At 44.3% G+C, this 23,493-nt stretch overlaps 1 protein-coding gene across 1 annotated transcript in view; it reads right to left on the reverse strand.

Annotated features, from left to right (window-relative positions):
- cfap299 (cilia and flagella associated protein 299) overlaps window positions 1-23,493 on the reverse strand; it is a 1,211,155-nt gene that overhangs the window by 13,563 nt on the left and 1,174,099 nt on the right. Inside the window, exon 5 of the mRNA XM_070871067.1 lies at window positions 4,566-4,695. Coding sequence (XP_070727168.1) covers window positions 4,566-4,695 — 130 coding nt within the window. The remainder of the gene's footprint in view (window positions 1-4,565; window positions 4,696-23,493) is intronic.

A 23,493-nucleotide genomic window follows, 5' to 3' on the forward strand; every position in this document is an offset into this window, starting at 1 on the left:
GAGGTACCTGGCGCTCTGATTGAGACTGTGGCAATGGGGGAGAAGTGTAAGTGCTTTGAGAGGAGCCCATACTTCCATATCCCCTCTCACCATCATCCTCTCATGGGCCACCCGCACTTCCCTGGTAGCAAGGAGCTGGAGAGCACCTTGCTGCACATCAGTGGACCCAAGAGGATCCATATCTACACTGACACCCCTCCAAGAGACGAGGTCCAAGAGCCTCTGCCATCTATTCTCCATAGATAGCATGTGCATATGTGAGTGGCGCATCAGCTGCTCCATGTAGGTGGCCATCCTTTCCATGGAAGAGCCTACAGTCGCCATCGCCTACGACATGGTAGTGCTCATGTTGGAGATGAAATCCTCCATTCTCTGAACATTTGCAGTCATCACGCTCACCGAACCTGTCAGAGCCTCCTGCATTTGATCCTGCATCTCCAGGATCACCTCCTTTCTGGATGGCCCTTGGAGGTTCAGCGTCTGTATGCAGCTGAGCAGATCTGGGAGTTCCTTGTGTCCTCTGACGAAGAGTCTCTACTGCTGTCCCTGTCTCTACCATCTGCTCTTGCCAATCTGCTCAGGACGACATCCTCATCACGGGTTGTGACACCGAGAAACACCTCCACAACCTGGAGGAGGTGCTACGCCGACTGGACCGGGTAGGCCTGCGATTCAAGAAGTCTAAATGTGTGTTTTTGGCTCCTGAGATTGAGTTCCTGGGCAGGAGGGTTGCTGCAGATGGGACTCGGCCCACCGAATTCAAAACAGAGGCGATTCGACGAGCGCCCAGGCCCGGCAACACATCGGAGTTGCGTTCATTTCTGGGACTCTTGAACTATTTCAGGAACTTTCTGCCGATCTTTAGCACGTTGTTGGAGCCGCTTCACATGCTCCTGTGTAAGGGTTGTGATTGGTTTTGGGGGGAATTTCAAGAATGGGCTTTCAATCGGGCGCAGAACCTACTTTGTTCAAATAAGTTATTGACCCTGTACGACCCTTGTAAGAAATTGGTTCTGACATGTGATGCATCGTCCTATGGGGTTGGGTGCGTGTTACAGCAAAGTAATGCTGAGGGCCAACTACAACCTGTGGCTTATGCTTCCAGGTCGCTCTCTCAAGCAGAACGGGGATATGGGATGGTTGAGAAGGAGGTACTCGCATGTGTCTATGGTGTAAAAAAAATGCATCAGTACCTTTTTGGCAGGAGGTTCAAATTAGAAACGGACCACAAGCCGTTAACATCCCTGTTGTCAGACAGCAAGGCTGTCAATGCCAATGTGTCAGCCCGCATACTGCGATGGGCTCTCACGCTGGCTGCTTATGACTACTCCATGCGGCACTGGCCTGGCACCGAAAATTGCGCTGATGCGCTCAGCAGGCTTCTACTGGCCACCACCGAGGGGGCAGCGGAACAAAGCGCTGAGATGGTCATGGCCATTGATGCCTTTGACAGCGCAGGCTCCCTCATCACAGCCTGCCAGATCAAAATCTGGACAAACAGAGATCCCCTCCTATCTCTGATTAAGAAATGTGTCCTGACTGGGGATTGGGTGCCCGCACACGGAGCATGCCCTGAGGACGTCAAACCGTTTCACAGGCGGATGGATGAGCTCTCCATCCAAGCTGACTGCCTATTATGGGGCAGCCGGGTAGTCATGCCCCAGAGAGGCAGGGAGGCGTTCATCAGGGAACTCCACAGCAAGCATCCAGGCATCGTGCTGATGAAGGCCATTGCCCGGTCATATGTTTGGTGGCCGGGAATTGATTCAGACCTGGAACACTGTGTTCGCAGGTGCATGACATGTGCCCAGCTAGGTAATGCCCCCAGAGAGGCCCCGCTCAGCCCGTGGCCCTTGCCCACCAGGCCATGGTCATGTATTCGTGCAGACTATGCGGGCCCGTTCATGGGAAAAATGTTTCTCATTGTGGTAGATGCGTACTCGAAATGGATCGAGTGCATCATTTTGAATGCGTGCATGACATCCACCACTGTGGAGAGTCTGCATGCGGTCTTTGCAACCCACGGCTTGCCGGACATCCTTGTTAGCGATAATGGCCCATGTTTCACGAGCTACGAATTCCGGGAGTTCATGTCGGGCAATGGCATCAACCATGTCAGGACAGCACCGTTCAAGCCGGCCTCCAATGGCCAGGCGGAACGTGTGGTCCAAATCATTAAATAAGGCATGATCAGGATTCAAGGACCCTCCATTCAATGCCGCCTATCGCGCCTCCTGCTGGCCTATTGGTCCCGATCGCACTCGCTCAAGGGGGTCCCGCCCGCTGAGCTACTTATGAAACGAACACTCAAAACTCGGTTGTCCCTCATTCACCCAGTCCTGACCAACATAGTTGAGGGCAAGCGCCAGTCCCAAAACGAGTACCATGACCGAAATTCAAGGGGGAGATGTATAGAAATAAATGACCCCGTATTTGTCCTCAATTACGGCGTGGGACCCAAATGGCTTGAGGGTACTGTAATAGACAAAGAGGGGAACAGGGTCATCGTGGTTAAACTTAACAATGGGCAGATATGCCGTAAGCATCTGGACCAAGTAAAATAAAGGTTCAGCATGGACACTGAGGAATGAACAACAAGAACATTCAGCAGCATGCACAGTCCCGGAGGTCAGCCCGGATAGGCCAGAATCAACACAGGTGACAGACACTCAAGCCAAGGCTCAACAACCAGAACCACAACTGCGGCGCTCCACGAGGGAGCGTAGACCACCTGAAAGACTTAACCTATGATCCCAATAAGACTTTGGGGGGGAGGTGATATCATGTATTTAACCTCTATGTAACACCACTGCAATACTGTATATACTTAAGCAAAGCACACCTTGACCACAGTGGGTGAACTTGTGGGAGACACTCCTTACCTGGTCATCCAGGTATATAAAGGGAGGTCCCACGCAGGGTCATCACTTCTTGGTCCTGGAATAAAGGTTCAGGTCATAGAGTGACCTTGTCCATAGAATGTGCCTCGTTGGGTTTTGTGCCATTGATCAAGGACATTACACCCTCTGTCTCTGCGCAGCCATGTTTCCAAGTATTTGGAACAATCAAAAGCTCCAGTGCATGACTGCACACTCCTTGATGAACCTTCAAATACAATGTGGCCATGGCTCCTTTAAATCTACCGGCTGAAAACGCGCCATAGGTAATGACATCAAACCCGCACCATTTAATAGGGCCAGGTAACGTGGTGAGCAGGTTTAATAGGCCCCATTGACGCAAAGTCGTTTTCTGCAGTGGGATGGAAGCAGCAATGGGGTCACGACCCACCACGCCGACTGCTCGAACCCGACCCGCCCGGGTAAAGAAAATCCCGGCCATTATTTTGAACTGTCATGGTAAGAATGTTTTAAATGAACATATTCACATGATCATATTTTACTGGTTGTTGTCATCAAGTCAACGTGAGTAGTGTTGTATGTCATGAGGTTGTGTGAATATTTTAATTCTGTCACCGTGTAGCTGGGCGGACCCTATCTCACCATCTCCAATCGCCAGGCACGCCAACACACAGCCTATCTCCAGCGCATCCTCCTCTGCAGTTGTCAGTGTGGCAATGACTGGAGGGTCACTCCGCTTCTCTGTCTCTCCCTGGTGTTTTGCGCTCTCTTCTCCCGCAAGGAGAGAAATAAGAGACCTTTGAGTGAGAGTCTTGGAATCTGTGGAATAGATGGATAGACAACATTTATTGAGGTGACTATGAGGGAAAGGTGTGACGTTGCATTAGGCTGAGGGTGAATATCAATAGTGGTTACTCAGAGAGGAATGTGTTCACCTGCAAGGTATGTTGATGTGAGGAATGATGTGTAGGTGTAGGCTTGGGGAGGCATAATGAGGGGCTTGGGGTGACACGCACATCAGGATGTAGTTGACTATGCCATTGTACTCACCATTCCTGTCCTCGTGGGGTCAGTAAAATGCTTCCTGCACTATATCCAGAAGCATCGTTCCACACTCCTGCTGCTGACCTCCTCAGCAATTTCCAGCTACGCCTTCTTGGTCTTTGAGGCAGGCTTCTTCCACCCGTCAGCAGGAATATATAATAGTGTCCTTAAACATTGCAGCATCAGGTCAATGAATCAAGGTGCAGCTTTGGCACTTTGCAAATTAATTCTTACTTCCTGTTTTCCCTACCTCCACAATCCTTCAACTGTCATCTTTGAGGTGTTCCTTTAAATACTTCAGCTGAAATAGACTCCTGCAAGTCATCATCACGCCCGCTTGCGCTAATTGGTCGGCAAACCTGGAAGTCAGATGCAAATGCAGTGGCTGGGTTAAAAAGCCACTGACAGACGCGCCGCAGTTACTTACGTGTTTCCTATGCGCTGCCGGGCCCCCCTGCTCTCAGAGGGTCACCAGGTAAAAATTCTAGTCATGAACTCATCTATTCCCTTCACAGATGCCGACTGTTCCCAGTACTTTCTGTTTTTGTTTCCTCTATACTTAATTTCTTTGGTGGGATTTTGTAAATATTATTTGTACTTCAGAGAAGAAAGAAGGCCAAGACACACGTGAGATTGGAAAGGAACAGATAAACAAACTTTTACCTTTGGATCCACATTTATTATTTTTCGATCTCTTTTGTTTTTGAAAAGGAGTCCTGAGGCGTTGTCTGTGATCACCTGGTAATATGGGTTAGAATTGGATGTGGAGCTCTGGGTGTCCCAATTGTAGAAGCTGCCAAAAAATAAGTAGGAATGAGTATGTTGAGATATAATTGATCATTCAAGTATATCTTTTCTTACTGCGTGAAATTTACACATTCATTCTCAAGACTTTAGTTAAACACAGGTGCACTACTGCTTACTGTCCAAGTGAATCCCTGAAGTGGTGAGCTCTCTGTTCAGCCATGCTGTGAGTTTTGGAAGGGAAGGAGAATCAGGAATCAGGGGCCAAACTGTACTCTTCTTTGTAGCAGCCTTTTCAAGAACACAAAGCAGACCTAAGAACTCTCCTGCACTGAGGATGAATTGCACTCATGAGTTTGTGATATAATTCCCTCCTGCCTCAGGTCAGTAATCTATACCTGCACTGTGCTGATACCTGACCTTGTAGTTTTATTGTGTGTTGTTTTGCTGTGGAGTGGACGTAAACAAGAAAGAGAAAGCAAGAGATCGCTATGGAGGTGAGGCTTTCCTAACAATTGTAATACTAATGTCAGTCCTCTTAAGGTGCTATGGGATTTGGAAGGGGGCCTTCACTATCACTATGCGTTCTGGAATAGCCCCATCTGAAAAGCGTACTTTCGCTCTCCAGTGAGAGAAAGCAAAATAAAACCATGGTTGCGACACTTGCACTCAATGGATTACATAAAGAATAGAAAAAAGGGAAAAAGAAGACAGAGATTTAAAAATCAAGGGAAAGGAAAATAAATGAAAAGAAAATATAAAAAATAAAGAAAAGAAAATGGTGAACGACAAGAGAGAAGAGAAAGATGAGAGAAATGTATTATCACAGTTATATTACATTGAAAGGTGGAGTAGTGGTTCTTTTTCACACCCAATGCAAGAGGCCGGATTGCTAATATTTTTTGGCTATATATGTAGTCAAATGCATACATGGAGCATTGCACACGCCTACTCGCAGTGGTCTCTTAGCAAGATTGTCAGTTCATCTCAATCACTGATACGTGAATGGAAGTGAAGCAGGTTACCAGAGTTTGTTTTAACTCTAAATGTTTATCTTTTCAAGCAGGACTTCACAGAAGTTGCTTTCATACATGCAGTTAATACTCATCATTCCTGGTATCAGGCCTATTTTTCCATGTAATTTCGGAAAGGTGAATGGCTGAAAGTGTTTTTTCCTGCAGCTACCAGAAGATAAACCTCAGTCGCTCTCACATCAGTGACTCGGTCATTGTAAAGTGACTCTGAACAGCTGCAACAGCAGTAATGGGACAGTGAACTTGGATTAAAGCAGACAGGTTCTTTAATCCAAGTTCACTGTTGGTGCCTGTGTGACGCTTGCTGCTTTTAACATATTTATGTTTTGGTGTGAGACAATGCCTCAGGTATGTGACTGAAAATCTCACACCTAGGATTTATGCAATGTTGACAGCTCTGAGCTCTGGGAATAAATCACTTCTCAGGCCCTTCAGCTGAACAATGTTTGGTGATTAAAAAAATGAGGGGCCAAAACTACCTTAAAAAGAAATTAAAACTGCACTGGAACTAATTAGAGGTGTCTGCATCTTATTAAAATCAGGCCTCAAAATAACATAAAGCACGTCATTCCCATCCTGTACTTTACCAAGAACTTAAACTCAATGCTTATTTTGCTGAATGGTTTGGGCTTTGGCCATAACAAATGTTTTGTGTCAATTGAGTAATGCACCCCCACCAGTTAAATAAAGATTTTTTTTTATTGCTTAAAAGAAATGTTGGATCAATTAAAAAGTTTCTGGAACTATTTGTTTTATTATGCTCAAAGTACAACTGAGTTCATTCATGATCACATCCGGTGATGCCAGATGCTGGATGACATGACACCGCTGTTCCCTCACACAAGCCTGTTGCTCTTAACAGTTGATATGAACTAGCAAAAGTAACCTTCTGAAGATGGAATTGTTGTTATATCCTGGGTACAGGAATGTATATCACTATGAATATAGATCAATGATATTGTTTAAAAACCTGGAAAGTTAAAGCTGATATCAGCAAAGCTGCCCAGGAAGCTGTCGGATTGCCATAAAACCCCAACTGGTTCACTATTGTGCTTTAGGGAAGGAAATCTGCCATCCTTACCCAGTCTGGCCTATATGCGAGGCTATCAGCGCTCACCATTATCATGCAGGAAATCTGACAGCAATTTCTGGAGTACGCACATGCTCAGTTAAACACAAAAATCCAGAAGTTACTGTCAGAGTTACCCCGCTCCTCCACAGGGATGCACTATTGCAGTCCTTGCCAGTAGATCCGACATTGAAATTACTGCAACAACATGAATTTGCTGCACTTGCCCACAATTATGCACTAAAAAAGGCTGAAAAAGTTAGGGCTGGTACATTCAGGAGTAAATGAGTTAAGGCATGATCAGTGATAATTACTGCTAAACAACCTCTCTGGCACTGAAAAATTATTACAAGTGTGGAATCTAATTCTTTCAGAAGAAAATGAGTGTTGGAGATTTTAAATAATTACACTTTTTAAAAAACTTTCTCTGTCTCTCCCTTTCATTTCTTTCCATTAATCCCATCAGTATTTCCCAATCATTATTTCGCTTTCTGTACCACATTTAAATCTAATTTATATTTCCTGCTTTATTCTTCCTGGTTTAGACACTGTGGCCATGATTTTGCATAACAGGGTGGGTTCCATGTGGCAGAGGTCAGCAGCAAGATCTCAGTCCATTCCCGGCTCCATCCTGCTCTGCTGAAGTGATCTTCCGATGATTGGGCTTGTTAAGCCCACGCAGCGAGGTTCCTAGCCAATTAGAAGGAAGCATATCTAATGACGTCATTTGATGACACGGGATCAGCCAGTTTCCTTAAAGGGACTATGGAACATTGATTTTGAAAGTTGTGCTGTCAGTGTTCTACAGCATTGAAGTGCTGCAAACACTGACAAGCACTGCACAAAGGTGCACGGCTGCACCCAGGCTCTCCCATGACTCCCTCCATATGCTTATGGAGGGAGACACAGCATGCAGCGTGGTTCTTTTCCCTTCCAATGGGCAGAAGAGACCTCCCCAGGAGACCAACACAGCCTGGTTACACATTGCACAGGTGGACACAAGCAAGATATTGTCAGGAGGACCTGGTGCAGTGGCACAAACCTTTCAATGATCTCAGAAGATCATGAAACGTTACTGCAAAGCCACACTCAACCTCATCCTGCTGTGCAACTCATTACATCCCCATCACTCTGTCTTCCCTACAATACTCCTACACATCCTTACTCACACCAATTTATCTTGCACCTCCACTCATCCCCTCTATCTACATTATCACATCCCCAACTTACAAGCCATCCCTCACACTCAACCTCATCCTAGTGCAAGCATATCAACAAACAATACACAAGGGTAGGCGCTTGGGTGTTTTAGCCAATGTCCATGTAACGTTTCTGTTAATGTGTTGTCAAACAATGAAATCTTTATTTTCAACATGTTGCATTCTTGGACAGATTAGTGGGCACCTTTGGAAGTGGCTTATGAGTTGTAATGAATGATGAGACATAAGGGTACCCCCCACAATGGTGATGAGTGTGAAATGAATGGCTTGGGCATTGTAGGAATGCTTTATGGTGTTGGTGTGGGGTGGTGCCATCTTGGCGCATCATGTGGTAGTAAGTGTGTACAGTGTCAAGTGAAGTAAATTTGGCGATGGTGAGGCCATCCCTGGTGTCCCAGGCAGCAATGTGGTCAGGTGCTGATGCCCTGTGTCCTGTGCAGCATCAGTTGATTGCGGAGAAGGTTGGTGTTGTTGTTGTTAATGCTGGTGTGTTTAGTAATGTTTGTGGTGGCACTGCTCATGGTGGGATTCTGAGGGCCAAGGTGAGATATTTTCGAGGGCACCGATGCTGATGAAATAGATGGCAGGTGAGGTTGAGATGTCAGAAGTAGTCTGTCAATGGTGAATGAGGTTGTCCCAATGAGGTGACTCTGGATAGAGAGTTTGCTCCAAACACTTGCAAGCTGCTTGAACACTTGCAAGCTGCATAAATCTTAATCTGTCTTCCAAATGCAGTAAGCAACAGCTTCTAATCTTGGAAATTGAATACCTATGAAATGGAAGCTTTTATTGATTATTTTCAGCTGTCAAGTTGAGAAATCATCCCATGCTGACGCAACACCCGACCTCCTTACTTGACGCAATCCCCGAGCAATGGGCATACTGTTGGCGAACTTTTAATATCTAAAGGTGAGCTTAAAATAGTTTAAGTGCCTGTTAACAAGCTCCTAATAATCTAAATTGTCTCCCCTGCCACTTGGTATCGGGGTATGTTCAGTGCAGACAGATTCAACACCTGGAGACTTGTGTGGATATGGGTTGACAGCGGGGTCCCGACCCACTGTTAATCATTTCAAATTTCACAGCTGACCGACTTCTGATCCCGTCCTCTCAGTGCCAGTAAAATTCCAGCCTATGTGTCTCTGTGAGGATTCTTCAATCTGATTGGTTGAAGAGCCTCGCTGTTGCTTTACCTACTCACAAATGCCACAGACCCCCTGTAGAGGGCACTGCGTAGAAGAGAAGCTGGATTAGAGGACATCTCGGCTGACAAGCCTGCAAAATGTCTGTGGGCAGCTGTCAGCGAGGTGAGTGGTGAGCGCTGTTCCCGAGAGCAAAATCCAAGCCATTGTAGTTAGCCTTTTGTTCAACACAGAAACTGGAAAAATAAAAACAGAATATGCTGGCAACCTACAACAAAGTGATTAGCCTCCTAAAGTGTAGGATAGATTCACATTTTGAGTGAGATCTTCCACCACAACTCTGGTTCATTGTTACACCTGAAATGTTTCTCTTTCAGATGCTGAATGACCTGGTGTGCATTTCTAGTATTTTCCATTTCTGCTTCAAACTTCCACTAATAACAATAGAAAGTGCTTAAGAAAAACATATTTTTGGACAGAGGAACAATGTAGAAAATGCTGAGGATTCTTGCTCGAGTGTGGCAGCAGGCTGACTATTAGAAGTATGTTGTGCATTAGAAGCTGTATAATTGCAGCACATTTTCTGTTTGGATCAGGATTTTGCATCTGAGTGTTATGCTTGGATCTGGAATTCTATACAATGGGACTGAGTAGGAAGTGGCTTGGTGCATTGGAATTCTGCTCTTGGATTAGGTATGCAATTATCTAGAGAACATTTTTTTCATTATAATACTCACTGAAACAAAAGTGTGAGATGCTGACATTCTTATATTTCAGAATGGCTGTAGAATGCTGTCACAGCTAACTGAACAATGAAACATCTTTTTCCAAGTTTCCACCCTGTTCTCTTTTAAGATATTGGGCAGATTTTCCACTATATTGCTTGGGGATGTAAAGCATTGTCTGAGTGGAGTGCATAGAGCAGAAGATCGGACACTCATAATGGAGTCCATTATGAGCGTCCGATCTTCTGCTCGATGCACTCCAATGTTCCGTTTATTAATGTAAATGAATGGAAAATTGTCTGCGCTCCAATACAGGTATGTAAATCGCCCCGTCTGATTTTTCTCTATGTGCTCTTCCCAGGTAATGCTTTACACCCAAGTGCTAAAGAGGAAAAATGCCCAGTGCCTCATACTAGGATATAGAAGTACTGGTTGCCCTCTGGTACTTTACCAAATTCTCATTCTTCATAATGTGAGCTTAATTAGTGTATGTTAGTAGGTTGTCTGACAATGGGTGAAATCACCATTGAGCGTTACACTGCCCTCACACGTGCACATACATACTTTCCAGCAGGGGTCACTGGATAGTGGTCAGGAGTGGAAACAATCGCTAGCTTTTCACCCCCTAGTCCAGCAAAACTTATTCTGACTGTAGTTCCAATACTGCAGTGCTGGGTGAGATTAGCTACCTCAGCATAGCATCTAGGATATCTACTCTGTATGACTCAGTACTACAATCTGCTTCAGAGGTGCTACTCATGCATTGAATAATGAAACTTTTTTCCACAGAGAATATATAATTTGAATAAACTAAGCAAGAAACTCCAAGTACTGCTGACTACAAGCAATTATACTTCTAACCCCGATTTTAACTCAGAATGGGAGTTGGATGAGCAGGGCTGAGGTGGGTGACAAACTGTCCTGACCTCGGCACTGTGAGGCCCAGGAGATTTTAATTACTGGACCTCCTCTGCATAGAGTCAGTCAGTTTCCTGCCTAAAACCGACAACGAGCGGCAGCTTGCCAGCAATGTTGGGTGGAAGGAGGTCCTTCTGAAGGAATGGTCTCCGGCACTCGTATGAATCTCAAACTGGATAGTTTCAGAGGGTCTCATGATTGGGAGGTTGTGGGGCGGGGGGGGGCTAAACCTTCCTCGTGGGGCCTCCCGGAGGAGAATTTCTGCTCCTCCAGGCCCCACAAGGAAAGTCAAAAAAGTCAAAACACATCTTTTTGAGCCTCTAATAGCACTAATTCCTTTTCCCAAAACGTTGTTGTGGCGGAATTCCATAATGGCTTCTCCGTGCAGACCTCTCGTTAAAACAGCAGTCGGGCCCAGATGATGCTATTAGAGCTCTACCTACATATTTAAAAAAGGACCTCGCTGGTTTCTGTCAGGTATCCCCCTCACCTGCTCAGAAGAGCAGACTGAAAGTGTAGCCTCTGGTATAGTTGCAGGACATCAATGGATGAGTCCCACAGATGATTGCAACTGCCTGCCTGGTTTCTGTCAGGTGGACATGGTTAAAATTATCCTTACTTTTGTTATCATAATATGGTATCAAACACATCTACATGGACTGCTGACCTTTAAAACCAGTTAAACTATCAGTTTAGTCACCTGGTTGGCATTTGCAGATGGCTACGTGTCAATCTGGACTGAGGAATTGGCCTCTGTAAAGGAGGATGTATTGCATTGAGTCAAAGGTATGTAACAGCATTTTCTGTTTTTGTCTGAAAACTCCAGGGTGCAATGAAACAACATCTAGGTCTTGGTTCATAAAGAAAAACACCTGTGGATCAAATGATTCCTTAAAACAAGAATGAACGATTTGTGCAACTGCGGGCAGGTATTCTCTGTTAAGCATTGATAAATCTTCAGCAACCGAGGTAGATCATCTTAAGAATGCTCTGTTTAAAAACAGCCCGTTACTTTGATGTCTGTCACATGTGCAGAACATAGTAAGGCACATTGGGCCACAATAACGCAGCAACATGTGTTTGCCACTGGCAGCTGCTCGCATCAAAGGTCCAGTATGGATAAATTTTGAAACCATTAACACCACACTTTGGCAAAATTGTAATGTGGTTTAAGGGGGTTTGAAGCTTTAAACTGTTACGCTCTTGAAATCATATTGCACATGTTGTCTCCAGGTTTTACATTCTTTTTGAATAGTGGTGAGGTCCAATTTACATACTGGTCTCTGGTTTGCTTTAACTCTCCCCCACCCTGAAGTACTGAGTTCTCTGAAGATTTCATTTAGAAATTAAATATTGTTTGTAACATTGTAGTTATTAGTGTCAGTGAGAACTATCATCATAAGAGTCATTATCGGGGGAAATTTAAACTAACCTGCCCTTCGGGAAACTGACACAAGCAGGTCCAACGCTGGTTTTACATTCCACTGGATTTTACTCTTCATTGAAGTCAATGGAGAGCATTATTGGGCGCGGTGTAAAACCGGCATTCCTCTGATCCCGTGGGTTTCCCACCTGGCGAGTTAGGTTAAAGTTACCCCCAATATGTCCATATTATTTTGCACTTACCTTTTCCCCATCTCGCCTGAAGATTCTGACTCAAGCTGTGGTATGGTTCATCCTCGAGTACCTTGCCTAAGTGTCTTCTTCACTGCTAACCTAGTAGTTAGCATGACATGTACATCATTTTGGAAGACATCAGAGCTGAACCCAATCCTCTCTTCACCCAGTCTTCATAGACATAAGTGCACACACAACTTCCAGAAGGAGCCAGTGGATAATAATCAGGAACAGGGACCCCTGATTGACTCTTTTCCCCCTCTCCTCAGGCCAGTGGTTTTGAGCCAACTCCTATCGTAAGCTCAGCTGAGATCAGCGAACTTAACAAATCTGAGCATCTCCTGCTCTGTTTTACTTACTTGTACATTGTGAAATATATTTTTTAAAACTAACTGACTCATTGGGGGTAGCTTGTCATTTGCACATTCTTAAGGTGCAACAGTTTTTTCTGCCATGTATCCTACTACATGAAAAATATTTATAATATATACAAAACTACACTCAGAATCTGACCTTAAGAGGTTAACCATCCTACTCTGATGAATTTGAGGAATTTCCATTATTTTCAATGGGAACTGGCCAGCCATTTTTGGCCTGGATTGTTGGATGAGAATTGATACATATAACTGTTATATCAAGAAATAGTTTAGACATCTACATAGGACACATTAAAAAAAAAACAATTGGCTGATCCCGATCCAAGTATAGAATTCCAATGCACCAAATCACTTCTTACTCACTCTCATTATAGAAAATTCCTGATCTAAGCATAACATTCACCTCAGTTATTCATGTTTGCAATGCTCAGCGCACTCGGTATTATCTGTTGTCTAATTGCGGTTACATACAGTAGTCTGTGTAAAAGAGTCATCTTTGAAACAGTGGCACCTCCTTGACAAATTTTATTTTTTGGTCAAATGTTTTAAAGGGACACCACCTTCATGAAAAAAATATGTGACAAACTTGAAGAGCATAATGTAAGTCATGATGACTCAAGTCAAAATGAAATGCATCGCGTGTCACTTGATTCTGGCAGCACAATGACAAAAATGAGTGACAAATGAAATAAACAAAGTGAAAACGCTGTAACTACAGGGTCCCACCTGAAGTATTAACCTATCAGATGCTGATCAACTTACAGCACATTACTAGTTTTTACTTCACAGTTGCAGAGTACAACATTGTTCTTTCTATACTGCTGTACAAGACTCTTGTTGCTCTTCTTTCATTCCTTTCTAAACCAAAAGGGGTTGGCCTCACAATTTGTCTGAGATGCTTAAAAAAGCATATGGGATCCTTGTCTTTATTACTGGAGGAATAGAATACAAAGGCAAGGAAGTTATGCTTAACCTTTATAAAACACTGGTTAGGCCTTAACTGGAGTATTGTGTTCAATTTCGGGCACCACACTTTAGGAAGAATGTAAAGGTCTTGGAGAGGATGCAGAAGAGATTTACTAGATTGGTACCAGGGATGAGGGACTTCAGTTTGTGGAAAGACTGGAGAAGCTGTGGTTGTTCTCCTTAGAGCAGAGAAGGTTAAGAAGGGATTTGAGAGATATTTAAAATCATGAATGGTTTTGAGAGAGTAAATAAGGTGAAACTAATTCCAATGACAGAAGGATCAGTAACCAGAGGACACAGATTTAGGGTAGTTGGCAAAAGAACCAGAGACGACATGAGGAAAAAAAATTTACACAGCGAGTTGTGATATTGAATGCACTGCCTGAAAGAGTGGTGATGGAAGCAGATTCAATAAAACATTCAAAATAGAATTTGATAAGTAATTGAAGGGAAAAATGTTATATGGGGAAAGAGGAGCGGAGTAGGATTAATTGGATAGCTCTACCAAAGAGCCAGCACAGGCACAATAGGCCAAATGACCTCCTTCTGTGCTCTATCATTCTATCATTCTATGTTTGCTCCTTCAAAAGTATACTATCTTGAGGACTCCAATTCAGGAAAATTAAAAAAATCGAGATTACAAACAAATAGGAAAAACTGCATATCTGGAGTGTGGTGGATTGTGATTGCATCATAAAATTTCAGTAGGATTTGAAGATTTGAAACCATGCAGTCATCAAAAAGGTGTTTTGCATTTTTAGTTTACACTGTTTAAACATTTCAACCCTACCATAGTTCAAAACGAAACCTTAAGAATTCCCACTCCACTATCATAACGGTGTTTATTTTCCCACGATCTCGTTCCAGTCAGGAGTTTCTGAACAGAAATCCTTATCATAATGTCCATTTAAAAGAATTAACTCAACATTTCCAGATGGGAAGCAGCGGAAATTTGAGCATCCGAGAGATCATCTGCCGAGACCGGGTAAGTGACGGATCAGCCGCAGCGGTCCTTGTGATCAGTGGGGGAATATCATTGCGGGGAGGCATACGCTTTCCTTGTGGGGTGAGGAGTACTTGTGCTCCTCCTGGCCCCACAAATTTAAAAAAAAACTCTTCTGACCCCGATCCACTTCCTTTCTGGGTTTGCCTGGGAGGAAACCACTTCTGCTTCCTGCTCAAGCCACCAAGTAACAATTGCAATTGGGTCCCGGTTACATCATCTGGACCTGACATGTGTATATCAAAAAAGAACTGACTGGCTTTTGGGTGGGTAGCCTTGCTTCCTGCTCATGAGAACATGTGAAAATCACAACAGGTCAGTTTCCAGCAACTCAAGGACAGGTCATTTTCACTGTCCAGCCACCAATTTCCACTGGGCAGGTAGGGTTAACATTGCCCCCAGTGTCTTTCGTATGTACCCTCATATGCACTTCTCCAATCTATTCAAAGGCATACTCAAACACTTTAACGAAATGAGGCTGGATACAAATTGTTAAACTTTTATTTTAGAGAACAAGTGGAATATACAGAGTATAAGGTTAAATAAAAATCACCTTATTTCAACAGAATCCTCCTTGAGAACAAGTAAGATCATTTAAAAATATGCCACACTATTTCTATTAGTGATAGCTGTGGCTCAGTGGTAGCACTCTTGCCTCTGAGTCAGAAGGTTGTGAGTTCAAGTCCAACTCCACAGACTTGAGCACAAAAATCTAGGCTGACACTCCAGTACTGAGGGAGTGCTGCACTGCCAGAGCTGCTGTCTTTCAGATGAGATATTAAACTGAGGCCCCGTCCGCTCTCTCAGGTAAATGTAAAAGATTCCATAGCACTATTTCAAATAAGAGCAGGGGAGTTCTCTTGGTGTCCTGGCCAATATTTATCCCTCAATCAACATAACAAAAACACATTAACTGGTCATTATCATATTGCTGCTTGTGGGAGCTTGCTGTGTGCAAATTGGCTGCAGTGTTTCTTACATTACAACAGTGACTACACTTCAAAAGTATTTCATTGGCTATAAAGCACTTTGAGATGTCCGCTGGTCATGAACGGCGCTATATAAATCCAAGTGTTTCTTTAGAGAGCCTGCTTAACTTTTTCTGGTCAGTGCCTGATTCTGAACTTGAAATGAATGAATTTCCCCTTACGAGACCAGGTTTCCTCCCCTGACCTGACTTGCTTGCTTGCTGAATGACTTTCCTCTGTGTCCCATTTTCCTTCTTTCTCTGTGTTCTCATTTAGTGGAAACAAGAAGGAAAAAAAATGTGCAAGCGTTGTTAACGTTCCAACTTCATATTCTTGTTGTTTTGCCGGTAGCGCACCCAGACGGAGGGGTGCCCCAAATGTGATGCAATTGTGTAAAAAGGAGCTGGACGAGTTGTTGGCTGACATTGTATTTTTGCCTCTCCCAGTATGCTGGTAGGTGGAAGCCATTGGGGATCATAATACCTAATGAACCAGCTTCCCTGTTCTTGTCCTTCATTTTCATATGTTCATATGCTCATAAGATAGAACAGGGTCTACCAGCCGGACCCCTTCAGACAATGCAAGGGAAACGTGAAAAGATAAGTACCAACTTTCCATTAATGTGTCTCCTTGTGATCTTCAGGCCTGCAGGCCTTCTGGCTAGAGTTGGAGCCAGCAGTTGGAGAACAGCAGCCAGAAGCTCTGACCACTGTTGTCATAGTCACTGCTGGAGCCCTCTCAGGCTTGCAATAGTGGCCAACTTTCCTGTCTCAGTTCCGAGCACAGGGCTCTGCTAAGGGGCAGGACTGCACTAGGCGGGTGACTGAGACATGAGAATGATTTGGCCAACCAAATTTGGCTGTTTTGAGGCCTGGATTGATGCAGCGCATATTTTCATTAACTGTAATTAAAGACATCAGAACAGAAAAGGAACTCAAACACACTAATTAAATAGCTATGAGCCATTGATAGATGAGATGTGGTACAAATAATTTGTGGGTTCCATCTAGACAAGCTGCTCCCAGCAAACAGTACCAATTTAATGTGGCCATAATACTGGTACAGCTATAAGCAGTCCCAACAAAAAAAAATATATAGTAGAGGTTCTCATGATATTAAATGGTACATAATTCACAGCAGCACATTTTGGATGTGAGAATGGCAGATGGGAGTATGCACTAAATAAAGTCCTGGGTAGATGATCAACAGGATTTAGTTACATTGGGCTAGAAATTGGTCTTTTGGTGATGGCGGATTTTTTTCAGCATTTTTAGCCAAAAAATACTGTTAAAAATACCGCTATTTTTTAAGGGGTTAAATTGGCAACAAAATGCGGCCAACAGTAGAAATCGGCATTGCACGAGGATTCCCGGTGGAAACCGTGAGCCTCACCAACTTTAGCCCGTGGCCGATTACCACAAAAAAAACAAGCCCTGGGAGGAGGGAAAACACATAAAAAAAAATTGCAGAAAATAAAAAATATAAAATCACAAAACATTCATAAGGTACTTATCTAGCGAATCGCTGAAAAATAATTTAAAAATAAAAACTTTAACTTACTTTTTTTGCAGGTCTTCATACTTACCGCTGTTTCTGGGACTGCAATGTAAGGTATTCTCAGGCAGCTTTTTCTTCCTAACTATGGGTGCGCCGAACGGCCAATTTAAAGTGTTTGCATTTTTTTTGGTGTTGCATGCCGGCGGTCCGCTTTTCAGTGGTATTTCAAAATTGCCAGCGCAAAACTTTGGCCAATTTAGGTGAGTACCTTTTACCATCAAAAAAGGTGAAATGTCTCAGAAAAAAAGGGGGCAAGGCTGGTCAATTTCTAGCCAATAAGCTATTAAATTTATTTCATATGTGCAAACATTATCAATAATGTTAAGGGTTTGCTGGTTTTCATTATGAGGTAAAAACATAAAGTAAGGAAGGACTACTGCAGTTATGCAAGTTCTGGTCAAATGCCGTTTGGCATATTGGTGTAAATTTTCTACCTGCTCCCCCCATTCCTGGTGATGGACAATCACAGTGCTGCCAGGGTGCAACAAGACATTCAAGGAACTTGGAGAGGAAATGGTAGTTGGAGATGTGGTTGTAGTTAATACGTTTTTGAAGGGAGGGGTAATGATGCCATTTTGAAAGAGCGTGAATTATGGCCGGAATTTTACCGGCATGAGAGGATGGGATCGGAGGCGTGTCAACTGTGAAACTTGAAATGATTGACAGCGGGTCGGGACCCTGCTGTTAACCCGCCTCCACGCCAGTCTCCCAGGTGTCGGGTCTGTCAGCGTTGAACAGACCCGACACCAAGCGCCGGGGGGAGGCAATTTAGATTATTAAGAGCTTGTTAACAGGGACTTAAAAACTATTTTAAGCTCACCTTTAGATTTTAAGAGTTCACCGACCGTTTCCCTACTGCTCGGGGATCACGTCACGTAAGGAGGTCGGGTGTTGTGTCAGAAAGGGATGATTTCTCAACTTGACAGCTGCAAATGGTCTATAAAAGCTTCCATTTCATAGGTATTCACTTTCCAAGGTTGGAAGTTGTTGCTTATTGCATTTGGAAGACAGAAGGAGCGTTATGCAGCTTGCAAGTGTTTGGAGCAAACTCTCTCCCCAGTGTCACCTCATTGGAACGACCTCTCTCACCACTGACAGATCGCTTCCGTCATCTCAACCTCACCTGCCATATATTTCATCGGCATCGCTGCCCTTGAAAAAATCTTACCTTGTTCCTCAGAATCCCAAGACAGGACAGAGGGAATCAGCACCCGACCACATTGCTGCCCGTGACGCCAGGGATGGCCTTACCATGGCCAGATGTACTTCACTTGATGCTGTACATTCTGGCTGCCACATGATGCACCACCCACACCAACACCATAAAGCATCCCATTCTTTTCACACTCATCACCATTTTGGGGGTACCCTTATGTCTCACCATTCACTGCAACTCACTAAGCAACTTCCAAAGGTGCTCATAAATCTGTCCAAGAATGCAAAGTGTTGAAAATAAAGAAAATAAACATTAACAGAAACTTTACATGAACTTTGGCGAAAACACCCAAGTGCCTACCTTTGTGTGTTGTTCGTTGGTATGATTGGACTAGGATGGGGATGAGTGTGAAGGGTGGCTAGTGAGCTGGGAATGTGATAATGTAGATAGAGAGAGAGGGACGGGTGGAGGTACAAGGTAAGTTGATGTGAGTAAAGATGTGCTGGAGTAGGGTAGGGAAGGCAGAGTGATGGGGATATGATGAGTGGCACAGCAGGATGAGGTTGAGTGTGGCTTTGCAATAATCTTTTGTGATCTGCTGAGGTCATTGAAAGGTTTGTGCCACTGCAGCCAGGTCCTCCTGACGACATCCCTGCTTGTGTCTTCCTGTACAATGTGCAAGCAGGCTACATTGGTCTCTTGCAGAGGTCTCTTCCACCCATTAGAAGGGAAGAGAACCTCCCTTTGTGCTGTGACTCTCTCCATAAGCATATGGAGGGAGTCATGGGAGAGACTAGGTGCAGCCATGCACCTCTGTGCAGTGCTTGTCAGTGTTTGCAGCACCTCAATGCTGCAGAACACTGACAGAACAACTGTTAAAATCAATTTGGACATGGTCCCTTTAAGGAAACTAGCTGATGACATCTCATCAAATGGCATCATCAGACCCGCTTCCTTTTAATTGGCTGGGAACCTCCCTGGGTGGGCTTAACAAGCCCAATCGTCATAAAATCATTTCTACAGAGCAGGATGGAGCCAGCAGCGAGTTGGGATCTTGCTATCGACCCTGGCCACAGCAAACCCGCCTCGGTAGGAGAAATTGCAGCCAATACCTGAGGAGAGGTTACATTTAGAATATTGGCTATATGGGAGCCAGTAAAAGAAGTTGGCTAATCATGTGTATAATGGGAATGGAATTCAGTGAATAAGAGGTGAGTTCATGGATGAGTTGAAGTTGGAGATGACAGGTGAAGGGAGATGGAGGAGAAACTGGAGTGACAAAGGTTCAGGACTAGGATTGGGAAGAGACTGGGCCTGGGAGATTTTGCTTAATAAGAGGAAGCAGGGAGGTGAGAGCAGCAGAGCCAGTTGCATGAATAGTCTCTATCTTGATGAGGAAGAAATCCATGAGCTCCTTGCACTTGATGTTAGAGGTGAAGATGGAGGGAATATGGGAAAGGAGTGTGAGGATGTATTTTTAGAAGAAAAGAGAAGCCTAGGGTTATCTTTACTCTCCAGAATGAACGTAGATTAGTGGGCAGTTTTGACAGAGGGGTGCAAGGCCCAGTAGAACTGGATGTGGTCAAGCCTGATTTGTGATGGACGTTTAAGCCAGTTTAGTGATATGTACGCTGAAGTTTGTGCCCTTTGGACTTGAGGGAATGAAGGTGGGTTCCGTATCAGGTGGAACAATTGGCATGAGATATGGTGAAGGTTTTATGGGGTCATGGGCATGAAGGTTGAGAAGCGTCACTTTAAAATTTCAAAAGCTTGCTTCTGTCACATTATCTATTTTAGCAGCAGTACAAATGAGCAACTGCAGTTACACTGACCATTCTTTGTGGAGTGATCAAATGTAGAGCCCTCCATGCTATAGCCAGAATGCTAGTGTGAGGCATTTTTATCTTGTGTTTTTAAAGTCTGATGGTACAATATTAGAAACTAAAGATGCCTAAAAATGTATATGATTATGCGATTAAAACTGTGACGCGAAAAATGCTGTGTTTAAATGGTAGGATTCGAATTGCAGATGAAAAGTCTGCTCGGATCAGATGGATGCTTAGAATAGCTAATGTCTTGGTTTCCTGTGGATGGTATGGCTTCTTTGTACTATACACTATCTCTCTGTTGCTAAGCGATTATCTGTTGTTTTTAAATTAAGACTTGAACCTTGTCTATGTATTTTATGTATAATGCTAAGGTAGGATTTGAAGTTAGCTTACCAGAACGGCTTGCGAAGACAATGGAAGGAAGTTGGTAGGATTTAGCATAAACACACGACAGTTTGCTACGTCATAAAGGAGGTAACACTCTGAAGCGAACAAGTTTCTGGTTTGGCCTCAAGGCATCAAAGGCAGGATACGGACGAAAGAGATAAGTTACGAATTTCAAAGAATGAACCCCGAGAAGGTATAAATAAAGAGACATGTGGCCAAAATCATAAGACATCTTTAGGGCGGGTTCATGATTCAGAATCGAAACAAAGAATACAATCCAGCATTGGATATCAAGTTTTTAGGGAAACTTCTATAGGTCAAATGTCTTGTCAATATCCCATTTCAGGACCACCCCTAAATATAGAATAAAAGTGACCTTGTACAGGTGCAGCATCCAAAATCCGGAGTTCCGGAATCTGGACTCGTCAACCCTGCCGCCCTCGGGGCCCCTCCGCTGCCCGACCTCAGGCTTCACCTCACCTCGCCGCCACTCGCCTCACCCCACTCGCCGGAACTGCCCTACCTCAGGACCTCCTCACCGCCGCTACCCTTACCTTGAGGCCTCCTCACCAATCTGCCCCAACACCTTCTCTGCGATGGCCCCGCCAGCCTGCACACTTCCTTGGTAGTGGGGCACGCCCGAACAGCTCCACCTTGGTGGGGCCTGCCCGAACACCTGCTTGGTGGCGGGACCCCGCCTGAACACCTTCTTGGCAGCGGAGCTCCGCTCGAACAACTCCTCCATGGCCGGGCCCGTCCGAACAGCTCCTCCATGGCAGGGCCCGACCAAACAGCTTCACCTCAGCGGGGACCCACCCGAACAGCTCTTCCATGGCAGGGCCCCGCCCGAACAGCTCCACCTTGACGGGACCGGTAGCCCAAACAGCTCCTCAGCAGGTATCCCCTTTTCTAACATTCCAAAATCTGGGAATACCTAAACCTGGGCTCGGGTGTTTCCGGATTTGTGACATCAGAAAGACTATTCAAAGTGTGGAAAAATGTAGAATCTGGAATGACCTCGGTCCCGAGGGTTCCGGATTCTCGAAGCGGCACCTGTACTCACAGATGGAAGAGAGAGAAAGAAGGAAGCTCTAGATAAAAAGAAGAGGAGAATTGCTCACGTATGTCTGATCGGATTGGTATCAACTACTTGTCACGGTCATATGTTTTAGCTGTATAACTAATGTGTTATATTCTGTCTTAATCTCTGATTAAACACAATATACCCCCATATTGGTTTGCACTCGAACCTGATTATTTAAAGTGACCAGAGATAGCCACAAAGAGGTTATTTCTAACAGTAATGCACTGTCTTTCAATTTCTACCAGTTGGAAAAAACTGACTGTCCCATCAGCTCTTTTCAATCAGAAGAAATTGACATGAGTCAGGGCCTGGTAAGTAGCTCTCCAGCCATGCATCCGAGTGCACAAATGTAGAGCTCTGCTTTTCCTACTCTGAAATGAGTTCACATTTGCTCACTCGAACTGCCTCTAAATGCCATCATAAAGGGGCATTAAACCCAACTGCCTCTAAATGTCAACATGAAGGGGCTTTGAACCCAACCAGCAGGAAACTATTCCAGTCCCAATCACTTACATCCATCACCTTGACAAGCACGAACATGTAGAAAAAATATAAACTTGAAAAGTAAAAGAGAACAACAATGAGAATAATTTATGCTCAGAGCATATTAGAAACAGTGGGGTAAAATAAGTAATCTGCCAATCTCCATTTATGCCGTTTCTCTAATTTTCTGCCAATCTACTGCTGAAGTTACAGCAGGCAATCGGAAGAACCTGTGAAAATTCCAGGCAAGTTTTTTTTTTAAATTCATTCATGGGATGTGGGTGTCGCTGGCAAGGCCAGAATTTATTCCCCATCCCTCTACACACTCAAGCAGCTAAAATGACATAAGTCAAGAACGCATGTCTCAAGTGGTTTATAATTATCCGCTAAACTCCAAGGCCCTGACATTTCATGGGGGTTCCACCATTACAGCCTTGAATGCAATCATATTTTGTTTGATAATCTTTACAAAAAATATATTTTCTTCTTCTTAGTTGGTCTTTGGTCTGTCACTATTAATTGAAAGTCTGGAGATTTCCATGTAGCATTAGTATAAATGTAGTATGAAGGAAATCCTATTTGATGCAGCCCAGTGGTATTGTGCTTTTATATCACCTGAAAGGAAAATGGTGCTTCACAACTTTGTGGGCCTAGACAAGAGTAAGAGAAGATAAAGGAGGGTGGGAAGATTAACTTGAAAGGAATAGATTTTAAAGAAATTATTTAATCTACTTCACTTGTCAGTAATAATATTTTAAATACAAACTGTACATAACTATGATTCCTTTCACATAAAAAACACGCATGCACCATTGTTAATGAAGTAGTATAAACATGTTGGGCAAACCAGTCAACAACTTTCAAAAAGGCTTAACCTTAACTAGAAGAGATTTCCTTTTGCTTAACCAGATGTTTCCTTCTTTATTTCCAGCTCATATTGACCATTAGTAACTGGTGGGGGGAGGGGAGTAGAGAAGATTGGGACCGGAGCATCAGGTGGGGGTGGAAGTGAGGATCGGGGCTGGAGCATCATGAGGAAGGGAAGGGGAAGGAGGGAAGCATCAGGTCCAGAGGATCGGTGGTGGGGGGGGGGAGGAATGGGGACGGAGGATTGTGAGGTGGGGAGCATCGAGGCCGGCCTGAGGATCTTCGGTGTAATGTGGGTGGGGGGTGGGTGTACAGAAAGGCGATTGGAAACCTTGGGGTTGGGGGGGATCGGAGGACTCGGAGGTGGGGGGAATTGGAAGCCTCAGGGATGGGGGGAATTGGAAGCCTCGGGGGTGGGGTGGAATCGGAGGCCTTTTGGGGGATC

This window comes from Pristiophorus japonicus, chromosome 2, assembly GCF_044704955.1.
Source record: "Pristiophorus japonicus isolate sPriJap1 chromosome 2, sPriJap1.hap1, whole genome shotgun sequence".
Classification (NCBI taxonomy): Eukaryota; Metazoa; Chordata; class Chondrichthyes; family Pristiophoridae; genus Pristiophorus; species Pristiophorus japonicus.